Raw genomic sequence first — 19,880 nt, forward strand, 5'->3', positions numbered from 1 at the left:
CCTCAACATTGCAGTCGCTCCTGCCAGTTCTGCGGTTTTGAGGCGATCCACATCTTGCGGTCGCATTTGTGCAGTGGAAAAAGAGAATATGACAGTTAGTGGCGGTTTATAAAGATGTTACGGATAAATTGGCATCTTTGGTTACTGGTGTTACAGGTGTCAAGTAAACTGAAAACACTGGCGATGGAAGCTGCCATATTGGTCTGAAGTAAACGTTACTATGGTTACAGACATTAAAGCCATCGCGATGTCATTGGAGTGGAGTTGACTCCCATTACCCGTACATACACAGTCTAGTCATTTTACTTCGGTCTGCTCCAATGTGAATCATACATATGCAAATTCTCTCTCATTCATAAATCCGGTTGTCACTACCAAATTCTGGCAGTGTATATGTAGCCAAAATGTGGCGCCATTTTCCAGGAATAATTAAACCACCAGAAAAAAAGAGTCAAGAAGCTGTGGATGCAGAGAACATTAAAAAAGGTAAAAATTCTGAGTGGTGGGTAGAAATGTGTATCTACCTGCCACAGCGGCTGGTGGAGAAAAAAGTTAATTTCAGACCCTTCATATACTGTAAAACCTTCCTATACCTTCCTATAAGGGAAGTAAATGTCTTCTCTGCTGCTGTAGCCTATTTTATTGTAAAATTCATGTTTTTAGCTTCACCATCACATTTCTGTTGTGCGTCTGCAGCTGTGTCTTCAATTTCACACCTTTTCTCTACAAAAGGCAACACTGCATAAACAGCAAATTTGAACTTCAACTTCAACAATGTTTCTTGCTTCTATTTGCACACAGAGACCAAGATGCACCATGAGGACGAAACTGAACAGAGGGAAGGAGAGAAGAAGACCAAATCTTTAAATAATGACACAGAACTTCAAGTTCTGATGGAAGGAGAAAGAGGCGGAGAAGAGCTTACAGCAGAAAGAAAGGCAAAGAAGAAGTTGGACAAGAAAAAGACAAAACATGTGGAAGAGCTGCAGAAGAAAGAGGGCGAACGGAAAAACACAGAAGAGGAGGTTGCTAGATTGATGGTAAGGAAGAGGGAACTGGAGGACCTGAGAAAGAAACTCAAATTGCAACTGGAGGAGATAGAGACAGAGAGAGAGGGGACGGAGAGGAAGCTCCAGTCATATTTTTTGTACCTAAGATGGGGGGAATGGGATCAGCTAAACGCCAAGAAAAAGGATCTGGAGACAAGAAAGTCAGAACTTGATGAACAGCTACGGAACACAGAGAAAGAACTGGCGGACAAAAATAGTGAAATTACTAGAATGACAGAGAAGAAGAGTAAAGCAGAGAACGAGAAGGAGATGAAAAGAGAATGAAAAAGAGAATGAGAAAGAGATGGATGAGACAGAGAGGAAGCTTCAGTCAGTCAGTAGAGAAGTAACAGAGAGGGAGACAGAGAAGACAGACCTAAAAATACAGCAAGAAGCAGCAGAGAGAGAAAACCAAGAGCTCAGACAGGAGACAGAGCTTCAGGCAGAGGAACAGAAAGTAAAACCTCTGGAAAGTCCGGAGTAAATCACAGAGGAAACACATGCATTTCAATGAGAGAGAAGCAGAGAGTCAGGAAGAGCTACAGGAGAAAGATAAGGATGTTGAAGGATGAGCTGACACTACTTAAACAGAGAAGAAAGAGGAGGGAGAGGCCAGAATGAAAAAGGACAGAGAGAGAGAGAGAGAGAGAAGGAGGAAGTCACACTAATTCACACATTAACATATCAGAAAGTATATGGTTGCTCATACATCCTAAAGTTTGAATTTCAGGTCAGCACTCCCAGTGTTTATGTTTCAGTCCTCTCTCTGCCACACAAACTTCTATAATGGGATGTAAATAAGGGAGAATATTGAAAACAGTCTCATATGTATTTCAGAATCAGAATAACTTTTATCCACCAAGTCCAACAGGTGGACAAAGAGTTTGAGCTGGTTAACTGCTGCTGACAGATTACAAGACAGTCACACAATACAGGACTGACACTGCAGGACAAAACATAACAGGAGCTCACATGTAGTGGAGACAAGACCAACTGTAAGACAGCAGACTAAACATCAACTCACTAGCAGGAAACATTCAGAGCTCCAGTGTAGCAGTTAGCATAGCTGTTAGCTTCTGTCAGTGTCTGTGTGCAGATCAGCAGGTTCAGTGTTTTCTATAAAGATGGATCCTTCATCAGGACTGATCCAACAGGAGAGCTGACCAACAACAGTTTTTACAAGTCTGTTGCTAAAGACTTTCTAGCTGCTGTGAGAAGTTAATACTGAGCTGATTTAGAGGAGGAAGGGAAAAAAATGAAATTCAGCAGCTCAGTTTGTTGATTTAAGATGCAAGAAAGAAACTGCAAATAATACAATCCCAATTTTTGAGGACGGTAGTTACTTTGTGACACTTTCAGTTTTTATCATAGGATATTTATATATATATTTTTTTTTTCCACAATTGATTGTGTTGCCTGTTATGAATGTATTGTAAAATTGTAATAATTAACTTTTGCTTTATTCCTTGGTGATAAGGCTAAGGATCACACTTCATCACTCACCTGACATCAGGTGACTTACTGTTATTTTGTATGTGTGAATAAATAATCCAGTAGTGGGATCACTGTAAATAAAATAGATGGATAAATAAACCTTCATCATGTCTGTCCTGAAATCTTTTCTTCAAACATATTTAAACCAGTAAATATGCTGCAGTCCTGTAACTGTAAACACCGTTTCCCCAGTTTTTCCCTGGTGGGGTGGAGAGGCCTCTAGACCATGACACATTTAGACCATGGGACACTAAAACTCTCCACTGAAACCAATACTAATGAAATTCTTGATGGCGGCTTCTCTTTTATTCAGTGATAGAGGAAACAGCAGCATATAGACCAGTTTAGCTTTGTTCTTTATAAACCAGCGGCGACCAGTTGTTCACATTTTAACAGTTTCTCTCTACAGAAAGTTCATCTGTTTCAGCCCCTGTGTCGCTTGATCCTTCCCTTAATGTTATTTTTCTTGACATGTCAGAGTTTTGCTGCAGAACACAAATAGTTAACAGTTTCAGCAGCTGTTAGCATTAGAAACAATCAAGTTTGATTTAGTCCTGGATAAGTGTGAGATGAATTGTAACAGACTTGTTAACACTGCAAGGTGGAAACAGAGCTGAAGAAAACTTGCCTGGCACCAGATCCTGAATCACTTTTGTTAGATTGATTATGAATAATGAAGTTTAAAACAAAATGACCATTCAGTCTGAATATCAGGCAAGAAGAAAACAAATAATTCAATTTCAATTCAAATCAAACTTTGTTGTCCTGTGAGGGAAATGTGAGTTGAGCACAGGGTTTACAGTTAAAACAAATAAAAGTTGCACATACACCATTGCGTTCCTTTGATGGTGTAAGGAATAAAATCCACTGAAATTGTCCTTTTTAAAAAAAAAAAAAAGTAGATTCCAGTGCACTTGAATCACCTCTGCTTATTTTATTGTCGGCATTTGGTCGTTGGACCTTTCTCAAGACATTGTACTCGCAGTGACACAGTGTGTACATACAATCTGGACTGTCAACAATCAAATATGCAGAGGAGATCTGTGAGTGCACGAATGTAATTTTTTGCAGTATAAAAACACAATGTGAACGCATATGAAAGGATCATGAAACATAACAAATTGCCACAACATATAGACCAGCATAAGATATATTGATAATATTGATTTATTCGTTGATAATAGCTCAGTATAGTGAAAGTAAAGCATGTTCATCAATGCAACTGTCTTGTAATCAGCAGCAGTTAAGCAGGTCAAACTATCTGTCCACCTGTTGGACTTGGTGAATAAAAGTGACTCTTATTCTGAAATCAACATGGAACCGTTTTCAATATTTAATACCCCCTTCCTCTTTCTGTCTCCTCTCTCTCTCTCTCTCTCTCTCTCTCACACACACACACACACACACACACACATTAGAATATGTAGATGTTATGAGCGTGAATAAAAGGTCCTGCTCTGCCCCCTGCAGTACTTGGAGACCTCTCTCCTCTCTCATCAACACTTCCTTTTCCAGACACATGTTGTTATTGCTCACATTTCAGGAGCTTTAGATTTGACTGCTGCTGTAGTATTTTAGTATCCGTTACTTTACGACCGCTGACATGTCCAAAGTTCAAGTTTAGCTTTTGATTAACAAGTAGATCAAAGACGTTGAGTGTAAATGAAACAGTGCTGTTCAATCGTGTGGAACAGAGTTACGCTGTAAGGAAACAGACATGCACACTCACAATATTATTAATTAGGGTGAGACCGATATATTGTCCTTTTATTAAATATCAGATATCGTCCAGTCATGTCATCAACTGCCACAATGATGGAGGTTCTGCCTGTCCACAGCTACCGGAAAAAAGTCTGGAAAACCTACAATGAAACTTGATTTTCTTTGTATGTAATTTTTTCCACAAATTTTTTCAATCAAATTTTTCAAATTAAAGGCCTAATATATCCCAGAGTTTATCTGCTGTTGAATAGGTGTGTGTGTGTGTGTGTGTGTGTGTGTGTATCCATCTATGTGACCTCTTCACGTGACATACACTGTCAGTTTTCCTGGAGGTGGATAAAATAATTTATTCTGCACTTCAGTGGAGAGTTTTAGTGTCCCATGACGGTCTAAATGCTGTTTCAGAGAATTTTCCACCCTGATGAGAAGAAATTTCTGGAAGAAACACTGAATACTTTTTTTGGGTAAGAAAATGGTAAAATGTAAATGAAATCAGCACAAAATAATGTCTATCAGCAGCTTCAATAAGATAAGATAAGATAAGGTAACACTTTATTGATCCCCTTCAGGAATACAAAAAACTTCCCTATCAGCCTTCAAAACCCAGATCAGTCGACCCATTTTGTTAATGTAGACTAGACTATAATCAAAGTGAAAAGCACAATCAAAACAAAGTTAATTTGTGATATCAGCAAATAGCCAAGCACAGTCACAGCATTGTTAATGTAGATTAAGCAAACACAGTAGACATGCATAATTAAATATTGTTAAAATGGACTAAACTCTAATAAACACGCCCACAGTATTTTTAATCATGCAGCAGATAGACAGTAAAGACACATTCACGCCCAGTACAGGTGACCAGGGTGAAGACAGTCTACTGTTTTTATTTTCTTTTATTATTTTATTTGTGGACTTTGGCCGTGCCGCCTACTTTCCTCTGAGGTGAGGTGACTCTATCATGCAACAGGTATGTCAGCTTTTTAACTTAAATTCTTACTCTTAAATTGTTTATTCTAGTGATGCTTTTCCTAACTTTTAATTAAAAGAAATATAAAATCATCTATTTTTAGAATAAAAGCAGGTCTGCCGTCACAGCTGCAGGTTTCCTCTCAACCACAACTTTTTTTTTTTTCACATGTAGGAGTCGCTTATTACACTCAGATTTCTATACGAAATGTAATATGAAATGTAATAATAATTTCATAATTTAAAAATTCAACGGCCTTTTACTGCCTTTTACAAACAGCTTACAGGTTATTTTGAGCGTTTAAACATAAACTCCTTTGTTTCTGAACACCAAACTGTCCGTTGTTATTATGAGTTTACATGTCAGTAATTTATTGAAGAGATTGGACTTGCATTGTAACTTAGAAACGGTGCGTTATAATCCGTGTAATATCTTAATCAAACCTCACAGCTTCAAAATACGTTTTGAAGTCACAACAGTCTTTGGCGACAAATGAAAGTGAAACTTTCTCTCTGATTTTATTCAAACGTTTAAAAGTGTAATGTTTGAAACAGGTCAACCAAGCCTCGTTTGGATTCAGACTCCAAGCGTAATATAGCCTACAGTATATCATATGATTTTAAATTAAATTAATTTGTCCTACATGAACATGCACGTGAAAATGAAGCACCGACCAGCAGGGGGCGCTGTTGATCAGATCCCTGTTACATTATTCAACATGGTGGCTGTACTGTATGTTACAGATACAGTGACCCGTTGTTTTTAAGTTGTATTTTACAAGGCAAACATACAAATAGATGAATTGGGAAGACTACTCTATTACTTGTTCTTACTTGTAACTACATTTTATTTCTCAAAATGATGTGCACGTTGTATATAGGTATAAAGACCTTAGAGTATTTTAAGGGTAAAATCATCTATTAATGATATTTAAGAGCATTGTAGTACTACACTAATCAGGATCTGACATAGACTGACTGAAATTAAATAATGATAATATTATAACAGCACATGATGCTGGAAAGTTCTTGAAACAAGCTTTTACTACCACACTAATGCTAAAAATATGTCAAAATATAGAGGAAATATTCAAGAGCTTGGCTGCAAATTTCCCTCACAGGACAATAAAGTTTGGTTTGAATTGAAATGTAATTGAATAATCTGTCTCAGCAGCTGTTCTTCTTCAGCCTCGGTGTCCATCTTGGTTCACAGAGGAAAATGAAGTGGAGTCTGTGCAGCTGCTTTGGATTCTGTCTGTTTCTCCTCCACAGCCTCCCAGTTACCACAGGTAAACTGACCAGTAGACTGACAGGACCAGTTTGGCACATTGGTCACCTTAACCAATATCTGATGAGAGGACTGGCACCAAAATCATCATTTATACTGTAGAACTGGTTCTCAATCTGAGGGTCGGGACCCCCAGCTGGGTCATGAGATAATTGGGGGGTCGTGAGATGATTTATGGGATAGGACAAAATATATTTCTACCATACAAATTTACTATGATGTGTATTTTTTCAGATTTTTCTCAAATTTTTGCTTTTTTGTGTTTCTAATTATTAGTTTTTGTTATTAATACCTAATACTTATTAAAAAACATTATTGGCAAACATTATTAACAAACATTTTTAAGGCATTTTAGCAAGCTGTAATTGGACATATGACAGAGATTACAACATGACAGAAGACAATCATAGAATTAAGCAGAACTGTGTTAAAAAATGTATTGCTGTTGACTTATTATTCAAATCTGTCATTTGTTGCCATTGTAAGGAGGAATTTTGACAGATTCAATCACAGATTTCTTTCTTTTTTTTTTTTTTACATATGCATTGGTCATACCTAATGTCTCTTAGCTGTTTGAAAATCACAGTAAACCACGGCCTCTCGAGTCTTATTGCTGAAGAAACTGTCAGTCTTTATCAGATGTTTCTACTTTAATTATATTCTGTGTCTCTCCTGTTTTCCAATACTTTCCTCTCATCTTTCTTATTTGTAATAAAGTATGAAAGGTAGTGGAAGGATTGTTTCTTCTTTTTAGATTATAAGAATTTATTTTGATGATGTCAGTTATAGCTGTGCTCCTGCTTGTATTTTTCCTTCTAGGGCAGACTCAGGTGATTGGCTCACCTCAACCAATAGTAGCACTAGCTGGTGATGATGTCATTCTACCATGCCAACTTGAACCTGCCAGTGCCGTTACCAGGACAGTGGAGTGGATCAGACCAGACCTGAACCCACAGTACATCCACCTTCACCAAAATGGTCAACTGATAATTCATGAACAAAATCCATTGTATAAGAACCGGACAGGACTGTTTCTGGATGAACTGAGGAACGGAAACGTCTCACTGAAACTCTCCAGAGTGAAACTCTCTGATGAAGGGAAATACAGATGCTTCATTCCCTCAATATGGACTGGAGCTATCATCCAACTCACTGTTGGTAAGTCAGACAGTGTGTGTGTAAATTACATGGCAAAGGCAAATTTGAACCAGCATAGTAACAAGAAGCTGTGATTTCCTACAGAATTTGTTTTTCACTAATAGATTCACAAGGATTCAAGGCTACGTATAATTTTAGATGCCATGTTGGAGCCACAGTGGAGTGGATCTGCAGTGAAGTTGTATTGAAACCCTAACCCTAACCCTCGTAACAACACTACATTGAAACCATTGTTTTAAATGTCTCCTCTTACTCATCATTAGGTGCTGTCTCCTCTCCTGTCATTGGGATTACCAAAGCCAGCAGTGGAGTGGTTTTACGGTGTGAATCTAAAGGCTGGTACCCAGAGCCTGAGGTGTTTTGGCTGGACGGTGAGGGAAACATCCTCTCTGCTGGACCTACAGAGACAGTCAGAGGTCCTGATGGCCTCTATACTGTCAGCAGCAGAGTGACTGTGGAGAAGACCGACACCAACAGGTTCACCTGTAGAGTTCAACAGCAGAACATCAACCAGACCAGGGAGACACACATTCCCATAGGTAAAAATGTTATCTAAAGTCATGATACGGGCACTTTATTAGCTTTAAACAGCTGAGGTCTCGTTTTATATAAATGCTGTTCTGTGTTTTATCATTTCAGATGAGTTCTTAACGGTCCCGTCCACCTCTGCTGCTCATGTCACCATCGTCTTGGCTGTTATCTTCATGTGTATTGCTGCAGTCGTCTTTGTTGTGTGGAGATGGAGACGAAACAAAATCAGTAAGTCACACATTTATTTTTCTTCTCCTTTCTTAATGTCAAGTTAATATCACAGCTGGTGTTTACAGTGATATGAAGGGTTTGATTACAAAACATGCATTTAAAAAAACATGAGCCCAGTGTTTAATGTTCAATAGGTTTAGCCCTAATCCTATTAAAAAGACTTGTGATAATATTTTCAAAAAGATAGTAGCCTATTTTATAAGGTTATTGTGTAGAGAAAAAAATGAATAGTATTCCATGTTGACCTTTAGCCTACTCTCATGCCATCAGTCAGTTTGTCAGAAACGGTTTCATTTTTTTAATGGTTTATGTCTCATTTTGGAATGAAGGGTCTGAAAATAACGCCACCCGCCAAATGCGGTTAAATTGTTGGCTGTGGCGGGTAAAATCGTCAAGTCACACCATGGCTGGTAGGTTTTTTGTATTATTTGAACAAATCATCATTCTATTTCTGTAGCCGCAACACACATTACGTTACGTAACATTATCATCGTTAATTTGAAAGAGACAGTGTTGTGAGACATTCTCAAATTTTCTATCCTGCCTGTTTCCTCAACATTGCAGTCGCTCCTGCCAGTTCTGCCGTTTTGAGGCGATCCACATCTTGCGGTCGCATTTGTGCAGTGGAAAAAGAGAATATGACAGTTAATGGTGGTTTATTAAGATGTTACGGATAAATTGGCACTTTTGGTTACTGGTGTTACAGGTGTCAAGTAAACTGAAAACACTGGCGATAGAACCTGCCATATTGGTCTGAAGTAAACGTTACTATGGTTACAGACATTAAAGCCATCGCGATGTCATTGGAGTGGAGTTGACTCCCATTAACCGTACATACACAGTCTAGTCATTTTACTTCAGTCTGCTCCATTGTGAACCATACATATGCAAATTCACTCTCATTCATAAATCCGGTTGTCACCATCAAATTCTGGCAGTGTATAAGTTGCCAAAATGTGGCGACATTTTCCAGGAATAATTAAACCACCATAAAAAAGAGTCAAGAAGCTGTGGATGCAGAGAACATTAAAAAAGAAATGTGTATCTACCTGCCACTGGTGGAGAAAAAAGTTAATTTCAGACCCTTCATATTCTGTAAAACCTTCCTATACCTTCCTATAAGGGAAGTAAATGTCTTCTCTGCTGCTGTAGCCTATGTTACTGTAAAATTAATGTTTTTAGCTTCACCATCACATTTCTCTTGTGCGTCTGCAGCTGTGTTCAATTTCACACCTTTTCTCTACAAAAGGCAACACTGCATAAACAGCAAATTTGAACTTCAACTTCAACAATGTTTCTTGCTTCTATTTGCACACAGAGACCAAGATGCACCATGAGGACGAAACTGAACAGAGGGAAGGAGAGAAGAAGACCAAATCTATAAATAATGACACAGAACTTCAAGTTCTGATAGAAGGAGAAAGAGGCGGAGAAGAGCTTACAGCAGAAAGAGAGGCAATGAAGGATTTGGACAAGAAAAAGACAAAACTTGAGGAAGAGCTGCAGAAGAAAGAGGGCAAACGGAAAAACGCAGAAGAGGAGGTTGCTAGATCGATGGGAAGGAAGAGGGAACTGGAAGACCAGAGAGAACAACTCAAATTGCAACTGAAGGAGGCAGAGACACAGAGAGAGGGGACGGAGAGGAAGCTCCAGTCATATTTTTTGTACCTAAGATGGGGGGAAAGGGATCAGCTAAACGCCAAGAAAAAGGTTCTGGAGACAAGAAAGTCAGAACTTGATGAACAGCTACGGAGCACAGAGACAGAACTGGCGGTCAAAAATAGTGATATTAATAGAATGACAGACAAGAAGAGTAAAGCAGAGAACAAGATGGAGCAAATCAATGTGAAATTGAAGGAGACAGAGAAACAGAGGGATGAGATTGAGAGGAAGCTTCAGTCAGTCAGTAGAGAAGTAACAGAGAGGAAGACAGAGAAGACAGACCTCAAAATACAGCAAGAAGCAGCAGAGAGAGAAAACCAAGAGCTCAGACAGGAGACAGAGCTTCAGGCAGAGCAACAGAAAGTAAAACCTCTGGAAAGTCTGGAGGAAATCACAGAGCAGATGAGGAAACACATGCATTTCAATGAAAGAGAAGCAGAGAGTCAGGAAGAGCTACAGGAGAAAGATAAGGATGTTGAAGGACGAGCTGACACTACTCAAACAGAAGAAAGAGGAGGGAGAGGCCAGAATGAAAAAGGACAGAGCAGAGAGAGAGAGAAGGGGGAAGTCACACTAATTCACACATTAACATATCAGAAAGTGAAAATGAGTTGAGCAGGTTGCTCATACATCCTAAAGTTTGAATTTCAGGTCAGCACAGTCTTTATGTTTCAGTTCTCTCTCTGCTACACAAACTTCTATAATGGGATGTAAATAAAGAAGATTGATGTTAATTTCATGTTGATTTCAGAATCAGAATCAGTTTTATCCACCAAGTCCAACAGGTAGACAAAGAGTTTGAGCTGGTTAACTGCTGCTGACAGATTACAAGACAGTCACACAATACAGGACTGACACTGCAGGACAAAACATAACAGGAGCTCACATGTAGTGGAGACAAGACCAACTGTAAGACAGCAGACTAAACATCAACACACTAGCAGGAAACATTCAGAGCTCCAGTGTAGCAGTTAGCATAGCTGTTAGCTTCTGTCAGTGTCTGTGTGCAGATCAGCAGGTTCAGTGTTTTCTATAAAGATGGATCCTTCATCAGGACTGATCCAACAGGAGAGCTGACCAACAACAGTTTTTACAAGTCTGTTGCTAAAGACTTTCTATGGTATCAAAACAGTCTCAGAAGTATTCACAAACAAATGTCAAGTTACGTAACTCGTAAAACACAATGCACAAATAAATGCAGAGTGATGTGTATCTCTGTATCTGTATCTGTGCCTCTAATTTACCACTCGTATATCATTTGTATGTCAACTTAGCATTTTTAAATGGAAATATATTTGTGAATCTCCACCTATTTGTGTGAATTCTTTTGAGACTGTTGTACCGTGCTGTTTCACAAAAAATCCACAAATGCAGGGAACACGTGACTTGTAAAATGTCACGTGACTTGTGTCTCGTAAAACACAATGCACAAATAAATGCAGAGTGATTTGTATCTGTAACCCATCATTTGAATAAATGTAAACTGATTTGAAAATATGCATCAACATTTGTAAATGAATGCCTCTAATCTACAACTCGTATATCATTATTTGTAAATAAACACAAACATTTGTACAAATACATTGTCATATTTTTACTCAAACATCCCCATTTGCATGGCTTAATAACATTCACAATCCTTAAATTCATTTGCGAATCGTCAACTTGGCATTTTTAAATTGAAATGTATTTGTGAATTTCAACCGATTCGTGTGGATCCTTTTGAGACTCTTGTACCGTGCCGTGTGTGTCTCACAAAATCCACAAATGCAGGGAAGACCAAGCGCTTGCCAGTAGATGGCGGTAATGCAACATTTATGGATGCCAAGATGCCAACCGCTGTTAAACTAAACAGAAGAAAAAGAAGACCAAGTGAAGGGACGGCCAGGACGGGGACTGCCCATTGCTCCAACGGCCCATTATTCCGAAACCCCAATAGTCCGAAAAATGTCCCATTGGACCGAAAGCCCATTTGCCCGACAGCCCGTTATCCCGAAAGCAAACGCCCATTGCTCCGAAAATACACACTCTCCCTGCAGTTAGAAAGATTCATGGCCTGCAATCAGTCGATCCTGCCTCCTAATGTTTCACACCCTCTTTCCCGCGGTTGATTGGGAGCATCTGTGTATTCTACTACTCAACATGGTGTTTTCTTTCTTTCTTTCTTTCTTTCTTTCTTTCTTTCTTTCTTTCTTTCTTTCTTTCTTTTTCTCCACTAAAAGTGTCTGCAGCTCAAAAACTGTAAGTCCTACAGCAACCATATTTGGCAGGTGGGCTCCTATGGGCCCCCACTTCTCAGACAAGGCAGCGCACACATATTGGCCAGATGGTGGCGCTATAACAAGCAACTTTACATTTTGGCTGATAACATCTGAACCATGTGTTGTAGAGAGAAAATTCCTGTGTTTAGTTTAGTTTAGTTTAGTTTATTTGACAATTGATTAAAATACATTGTACCTTATACATGCATTCTAAAATCATCAAGGAATACACAAAAAGTCGCAGACTTATTTCCATTGTGGTCCTTGCTCTTAGACATACAGTACACATAGGGACGTACTGCACACATACAGTTCCATGGTAAAAAAACATTATCTAAAATCCTTACAATACAATCTGGTTGACAAGCATCTTAAAAATATAGTACACATTATTGCAACGTCCCTTCCTCTGACCTGTCCCCTTACTTTAGGACCTTTTCCAGGAGCCACCTTTTAACTGTAGCGTTAAAGTTCTTTAGGTTTGGAGCTCTTTGATGGCCAGTGGTCCTTTCCACTCATGAAACACATGTTGAGGACTGTTGCTTGAACCCACCCACAAAAGCATTTTGAGCTCTACCACTAGTGGGCGCTACAAATGCGAAACGTTTATATCTCATAACTGACTGTATAGATTTTTATGAAATTTTCTACACGTGTTCTATGATGATGTCCAAGTCGACTTGTGGAATTTGGTTGTGATTGATTAAAGTGGGCGTGACATATTGCACAATAAAAATCTTCATAGATATTAAAGTCAAAACTTTAAATATTCATACAATATCAGCCGTATGTCCTAGACAGTTGAACATTTCAGGACATGTCAGCTGAAGTGAGATAAATCAATTATACATTAATACATTTCATCATAATTTCTAAATCACACAGTGCAGAAAACTCAAAGCAGGTGTTTGAAATCATCTGTCAATGGCAAAATACCTGATTTGGCATCACTGATTGGGGTGTGGCCAGATGTTTCAACCCATAGAGAGCAGTGCAGCAGCAGTTTTCTGGCCCATGTGTATTTATTTATTCATTAATGGAGAGCACTACAATGTTCTATTACTGTAAGTGAGCACTGTAGGTAAAGCTTCAGCCTCACATGTGAAAGATTGTGGGTTCAAATCCAGGCTTGTCCATTATGAAGTCATTAGTCGTCAAAAGCAATTTCCAATAGGAAGTTTGGCCATTGTGAATAACTTGAACAATGTGGTTGCAATGAAATGATATAGTTGACAGAAGTCATGGCCAACACACTAATAGCCACAACTGATAGACTGTGGGTTCAATCGTCACAAAGCCTTTGCAATTGCCGCATCCGCCTATTTTTCTATCTGTTGTTAATATAAAATTAGTAACCAAGTGTTGCTGCACTGAGTTTATGGCCTATCTGTTTATAAAGTCATAAAGTTGCAGAAGTTGATCTAGACTTTGACTCTGAGAAAACGCCAGTGACAGTCTTCCTCCAAGGTAAGCTATATGAAATTCCTATTGAATCAGGATCTAACACAAACTGATTGAAATTAAATAATGGGAATATTATAAACACATATGATGCTGGAAAGTCTTTGAAGCATGCTTTTATTACCTCTGCTTAAAATCTGTCCAAATACAAGAGTTTCAAAATAAGAGTTTCAATAGAATTTGGCTGCATTAAACCAGTAGCTGAAGTCTGATTTTATCAACTACTGATGTTGTAGTCAAAAGGAAAAGTTAAGACATTAATATTAATTATATGAATAATAGTAACAATGATCTGCCTCACGTTGAAATCAACCTGTTTTGAGCTGTTTTTATATGTTGTGGCAATTTGTTATGTGCTTCATTATTCCTTATGTTATGTGTTTTTACTGTAAAACTTGTGCTCAACCCAAATTTCCCTCACAGGACAATAAAGTTTGATTTTCATTGAAATTGAATTGAATTATGTCTCAGCAGCTGTTCTTCTTCAGCCTCGGTGTCCATCTTGGTTCACAGAGGAAAATGAAGTGGAGTCTGTGCAGCTGCTTTGGATTCTGTCTGTTTCTCCTCCACAGCCTCCCAGTTACCACAGGTAAACTGACCAGTAGACTGAAGCTAGATCCAAGTTTTAGTGACATTCCAGTGACATCGTTGTTCTGTTGACGCCGCCGTGTTGACTCCCAAATTGACAACCAAAACCATTCACAGTTGGTGAGAGAAAGCTATTTTCAACGCTGGTGGGTTGGTGGGTCCATCATTACACACGCAAATAATAAAGTATTTGGATCATTCCAAACTAGGAAGTTGTGCCTTTTTTTGTATCAAAGGGATGCTGGGTAGCGTAGTGTGATAAACGTAAATATGTTTAATCACATGTACTTCTGATTGAATTCCACTGAAATCAGGCCAAGGAATAAATATCAGTTTGGTCTGTAACATATTTCAGAATGGGAACTGTTCATAGTTTTCTTATATCAAGGAATCTGCAATATACTGGAACAGACAGGAGGGAACCAGAGCGGCGAACTATAGTCTGTGGTTATAATGAAACGCTGTTTGGGAGTCAATATGGCAGCATCTGATATGAAAAACTGAGACTTAAAATACCTGCATGTGTTTTTCGGTTGTGGTGATATCACGGACACTTGGAGCTGTCACTTGGACGAGCATTCACTGTTCAGAGAGTATTTTCTTTTTTTTAGGTAATTCTGAGGCTGAGCTCAGTCTTAAAATATGTTTAGAAAATCAGCTTTTGTCTAAGGATTTTTGGGTCTCTCTGTTTTCCAATACAATACTGCCCTCTCATCTTTCTTACTTGTAATAAAGAATAAAAGGTAGTGGAGGGATTATTCTTTTTAGACAATAAGAATTAATTTATATGATGTCAGTTGTAACTGTGCTCCTGTTTTTTGTTATTGTTTTTATTCTAGGGCAGGCTCAGGTGATTGGCTCACCTCAGCCAATAGTAGCCATAGCTGGTGATGATGTCATTCTACCATGCCGCCTTGAACCTGCCATCAGTGCCGTTACCAGGACAGTGGAGTGGACCAGACCAGACCTGAACCCACAGTACATCCACGTTCACCAAAGTGGTCGACCGATAGTTCATGATCAAAATCCATTGTATAAGTACAGGACCGGACTATTTCTGGATGAACTGAGGAACGGAAACGTCTCACTGAAACTCTCCAGAGTGAAACTCTCTGATGAAGGGAAATACAGATGCTTCATTCCCTCAATATGGAGTGAAGCTATCATCCAACTCACTGTTGGTAAGTCAGACAGTGTACTCTCTGCAATACCTCTCTGAGCTTTTCCCCCGTTCCTTTGAGATGCAGCAGTGCAGTTTGTGTGCGTGTGTGTGTGTATGGTGGGGGTAAAGGGGGTAGCTTTTTTGTATAAAACTATACATAAAATTATACGCCAAAGGCAGATTTGAAGCTACGATTTCCTACAGAACCCCAACATTAGTCTTAATTGACAGTGATGGCCAAGTACATCGATTTTCAGTTGAGAGATTTCTTCTTGCGTGCAGTAAATCTTAAAAGTGTTTCACAAGGATACAGGATGGTTACATATAATTTTAGGTTCACTTGTGCAGTGTTTGACCAAAGATCTGTATCGTGGGGTTCAACAATAATGGAGTGGATCTGCAGTGAAGAAGTATTGAAATGTTGGTTATCGTGACAACACTACAATGAAACCATTGTTTGTAATTTCTCCTCTTACTCAACATTAGGTGCTTTCTCCTCTCCTGTCATTGAGATTACCAAAAACAGCAGTGGAGTGGTTTTAGGGTGTGAATCTAAAGGCTGGTACCCAGAGCCTGAGGTGTTTTGGCTGGACGGTGAGGGAAACATCCTCTCTGCTGGACCTACAGAGACAGTCAGAGGTCCTGATGGCCTCTATACTGTCAGCAGCAGAGTGACTGTGGAGAAGACCGACACCAACAGGTTCACCTGTAGAGTTCAACAGCAGAACATCAACCAGACCAGGGAGACACACATTCATGTTCCAGGTAAAAATGTTTTCTAAATTCATGATATGGACACTTTATTAGCTTTAAACAGCTGATGTCTAGTTCTTTATAAATGCCATGCTGTTCTGTGTTTTATCATTTCAGATGATTTCTTCACAGTTCCTGCTGCTGGACACATCAACATTGTCTTGGCTGTTGTCTTCATGTGTATTGTTGCAGTTGTCTTTGTTGTGTGGAGATGGAGACGAAACAAAATCAGTCAGTCACACATTTATTTTTCTTCTACTTTCTTTCTATTTTATAAGGTTATAGTGTAGAGAAAAAAGAATAGTATTCCATGTTGAACTTTACTCTTTCTCTTTCTTTTCTTTTCGACGTCTATGACCTGCTAGTAAGCCAGCACCTCAACCACATAGGTGTGCGTTTTTCCTTCTCTTCCGAACTTTACTCTCATGCCATCAGTCAGTTTGTCAGAAAAGGGGTTTCATTTTTGTAATAGTTTATGTCTCATTATCTAATGGTCTGAAATATAATTAAAATCGTCAAGTCACCCGCTGCCGTGGCTGGTAGGTTTTTTGTATTCTTTTAACAGATCCTTCTATTTCTATAGCCGCAACACTTGTTACATTACATAACATTATTGTTGTTAATTTGAAAGAGATGGAAGTGTTGTTGAGACACTCCAATACCCAGCCTGTTTCTTCAACATTGCAGTCGTTCCTGCCAGTTCTTCTGCAACATGATCACACGCAAATACGTGAAATGAACACAAACTCTAACTCTACCACAAATTTAAATACGTTCCTCCGCCATTAATTGAACTAGCCTATCTCCCAAAGGTTGGTTAACGGTTAAGTTTAAGCAAGTAAAACAACTTTGGTTAAATTTAGGCAAGTAAAACGAGTTTGGTTAAGGGTAGTGGTTAGGCAATAAAACAACTTGGTTAAGGTCAGGGAAATGGTTTGGTCATGGTTAAACAAGAAAAACGTTCATTAAAAATTAAAATGTGACTTACGGTTGAAATGTCCTTTAAAAAAGCTGGGAAGTAAACCCCGGTCGCTGACAGCGAAAGCAACCGCATACGGCCCTTACTGGCAACTGAGCTACTTCAATGTGACACTACTTCCTGTTTATAGTCGTGTCTCTTTCACGTAATCGTTTCGTGCTGGGAACACATAAATTTAACACTTTACGTTCCACCAACGCATAATTTGCTGCTAACAAGTCATTCTGTGAGATCAGCCAGTTCTGCCGTTTTGAGGCAATCCACATCTTGCGGTCGCATTTGTGCAGTGGAAAAAGTAAATACAATGGTTGGTGGCGGTTTAAAAAGATGTTACGGATAAATTGACACCTTTGGTTATGGTGTCAAGTAAACTGAAAACACAGGCGAAGGTTGGTCCGAAGTAAATGTTATATGGTTACAGACATTATGGCCATCAGGGTCAGGGTTTGTGGAGTGGAGTGACTCCAATTACCCGTACATACACAGTCTAGTCATTTTGAAATAATTTTTTTTTATTTCAAACCCTGAAATGCTTCATATACTGTAATACTTTTCAATAAGGGAAGTAAATGTCTTCTCTGCAGTCTTCTTCTCTGCAGTCATTTTAGTATAAAACTCACTTTAGCTTCACAATCTCATTCCTGTTGCTTCTGAAGCAGTTTTATTAAATTTCACACAAAAGGCAACACTGCATAAACACAGCAAATTTTAACTTCAACTTCAACGATGTTTCTTGCCTCTATTTGCACACAGAGACCAAGATGCACCATGAGGACGAAACTGAACAGAGGGAAGGAGAGAAGAAGACTGAATCTATAAATAATGACACAGAACTTCAAGTTCTGATGGAAGGAGAAAAAGACAGAGAAGAGCTTACAGCAGAAAGAGAGGCAATGAAGGATTTGGACAAGAAAAAGACAAAACTTGAGGAAGAGCTGCAGAAGAAAGAGGTCAAACGGAAAAACACAGAAGAGGAGGTTGCTCGATTGATGGGAAGGAAGACGGAACTGGAGGACCTGAGAAAGAAACTCAAATTGCAACTGAAGGAGGTAGAGACACAGAGAGAGGAGGAGGAGAAGAAGCTCCGGTCATTTTTTTTGCACCTAAGAAGGGAGGAAAGGGAACAGGTAATGGCCAAGAAAAAGGATCTGGAGACAAGAAAGTCAGAACTTGATGAACAGCTACGGAGCACAGAGAATGAACTGGCGGACAGAAATAGTGAAATTCCTAGAATGACAGAGAAGAAGAGTAAAGCAGAGAACGAGAAGGAGCAAATCAATGTGGAATTGAAGGAGACAGAGAAACAGAGGGATGAGATTGAGAGGAAGCTTCAGTCAGTCAGTAGAGAAATAACAGAGAGAGAAGCAGAGAGTCAGGAAGAGCTACAGGAGAAAGATAAGGATGTTGAAGGACAAGCTGACACTACTTAGAGAAGAAAGAGGAGGGAGAGGCCAGAATGAAAAAGGACAGAGCAGAGAGAGAGAGAGAGAGAGAGAGAGAGAAGGGGGAAGTCACACTAATTCACACATTAACATATCAGAAAGTGAAAATGAGTTGAGCAGGTTGCTCATACATCCTAAAGTTTGAATTTCAGGTCAGCCCTGCAGTGTTTATGTTTCAGTTCTCTCTCTGCTACACAAACTTCTATAATGGGATGTAAATAAGGAAGATTGATGTTAATTTCATGTTTCATGTTGATTTCAGAATCAGAATAACTTTTATCCACCAAGTCCAACAGGTGGACAAAGAGTTTGAGCTGGTTAACTGCTGCTGACAGATTACAAGACAGTCACACAATACAGGACTGACACTGCAGGACAAAACATAACAGGAGCTCACATGTAGTGGAGACAAGACCAACTGTAAGACAGCAGACTAAACATCAACACACTAGCAGGAAACATTCAGAGCTCCAGTGTAGCAGTTAGCATAGCTGTTAGCTTCTGTCAGTGTCTGTGTGCAGATCAGCAGGTTCAGTGTTTTCTATAAAGATGGATCCTTCATCAGGACTGATCCAACAGGAGAGCTGACCAACAACAGTTTTTACAAGTCTGTTGCTAAAGACTTTCCAGCTGCTGCGACTGTTTTATGTTGATTTCATATACAAGAAGCAAAAATCACAGCAACGGAAGAGAGATCAAATCATAACATAAAACTGCAAATAAGAATACCATTTACAATCCCATTTTTTTATCCCAGTAGTTAAAATTAATGATGCTTTTTATTCAAGGATATTTGTATTCTATCACGATTGATTGTGTTGTTTAGTGTTGCCTGTTTTGAATGTATTGTGATATTGTGCTAATTAATGTTTGTGGTATTCTGTTTTTTTTTTTTCAATGTGACATCAGGTGACTTCATATTATTGTTTGTGTGTGTGTGTGTGTGTGTTTGTCTGTGTGTGAATGCAATGGTGTAAATAATAATTGTAAATTAATAAACCTTCATCATGATGTCTGTCCTGAAACTTTTCTTCAGACATTGTTGACATTTTAGACATTTCTGCAGCCTCTCTGTAGAAAGTTAATTTGCAGCGATCCCTGTATTGCTGGATCTTGCCCATAATGTAATT

At 38.9% G+C, this 19,880-nt stretch overlaps 1 protein-coding gene across 1 annotated transcript; it reads left to right on the plus strand.

Annotated features, from left to right (window-relative positions):
* The first annotated feature begins 5,079 nt into the window (after nt 1-5,079).
* Nucleotides 5,080-18,738, plus strand: LOC139926465 (CD276 antigen-like). The gene is made up of 6 exons (XM_078281798.1): nt 5,080-5,122; nt 7,342-7,680; nt 15,254-15,595; nt 16,063-16,341; nt 16,447-16,560; nt 18,062-18,738. Exons 1-6 carry the CDS (start codon nt 5,080-5,082, stop codon nt 18,736-18,738), a joined length of 1,794 nt encoding a protein of 597 aa, XP_078137924.1.
* The last annotated feature ends 1,142 nt before the right edge of the window (nt 18,739-19,880 follow it).

Source organism: Centroberyx gerrardi, chromosome 23 (assembly GCF_048128805.1).
Source record: "Centroberyx gerrardi isolate f3 chromosome 23, fCenGer3.hap1.cur.20231027, whole genome shotgun sequence".
NCBI lineage: Eukaryota > Metazoa > Chordata > Actinopteri > Beryciformes > Berycidae > Centroberyx > Centroberyx gerrardi.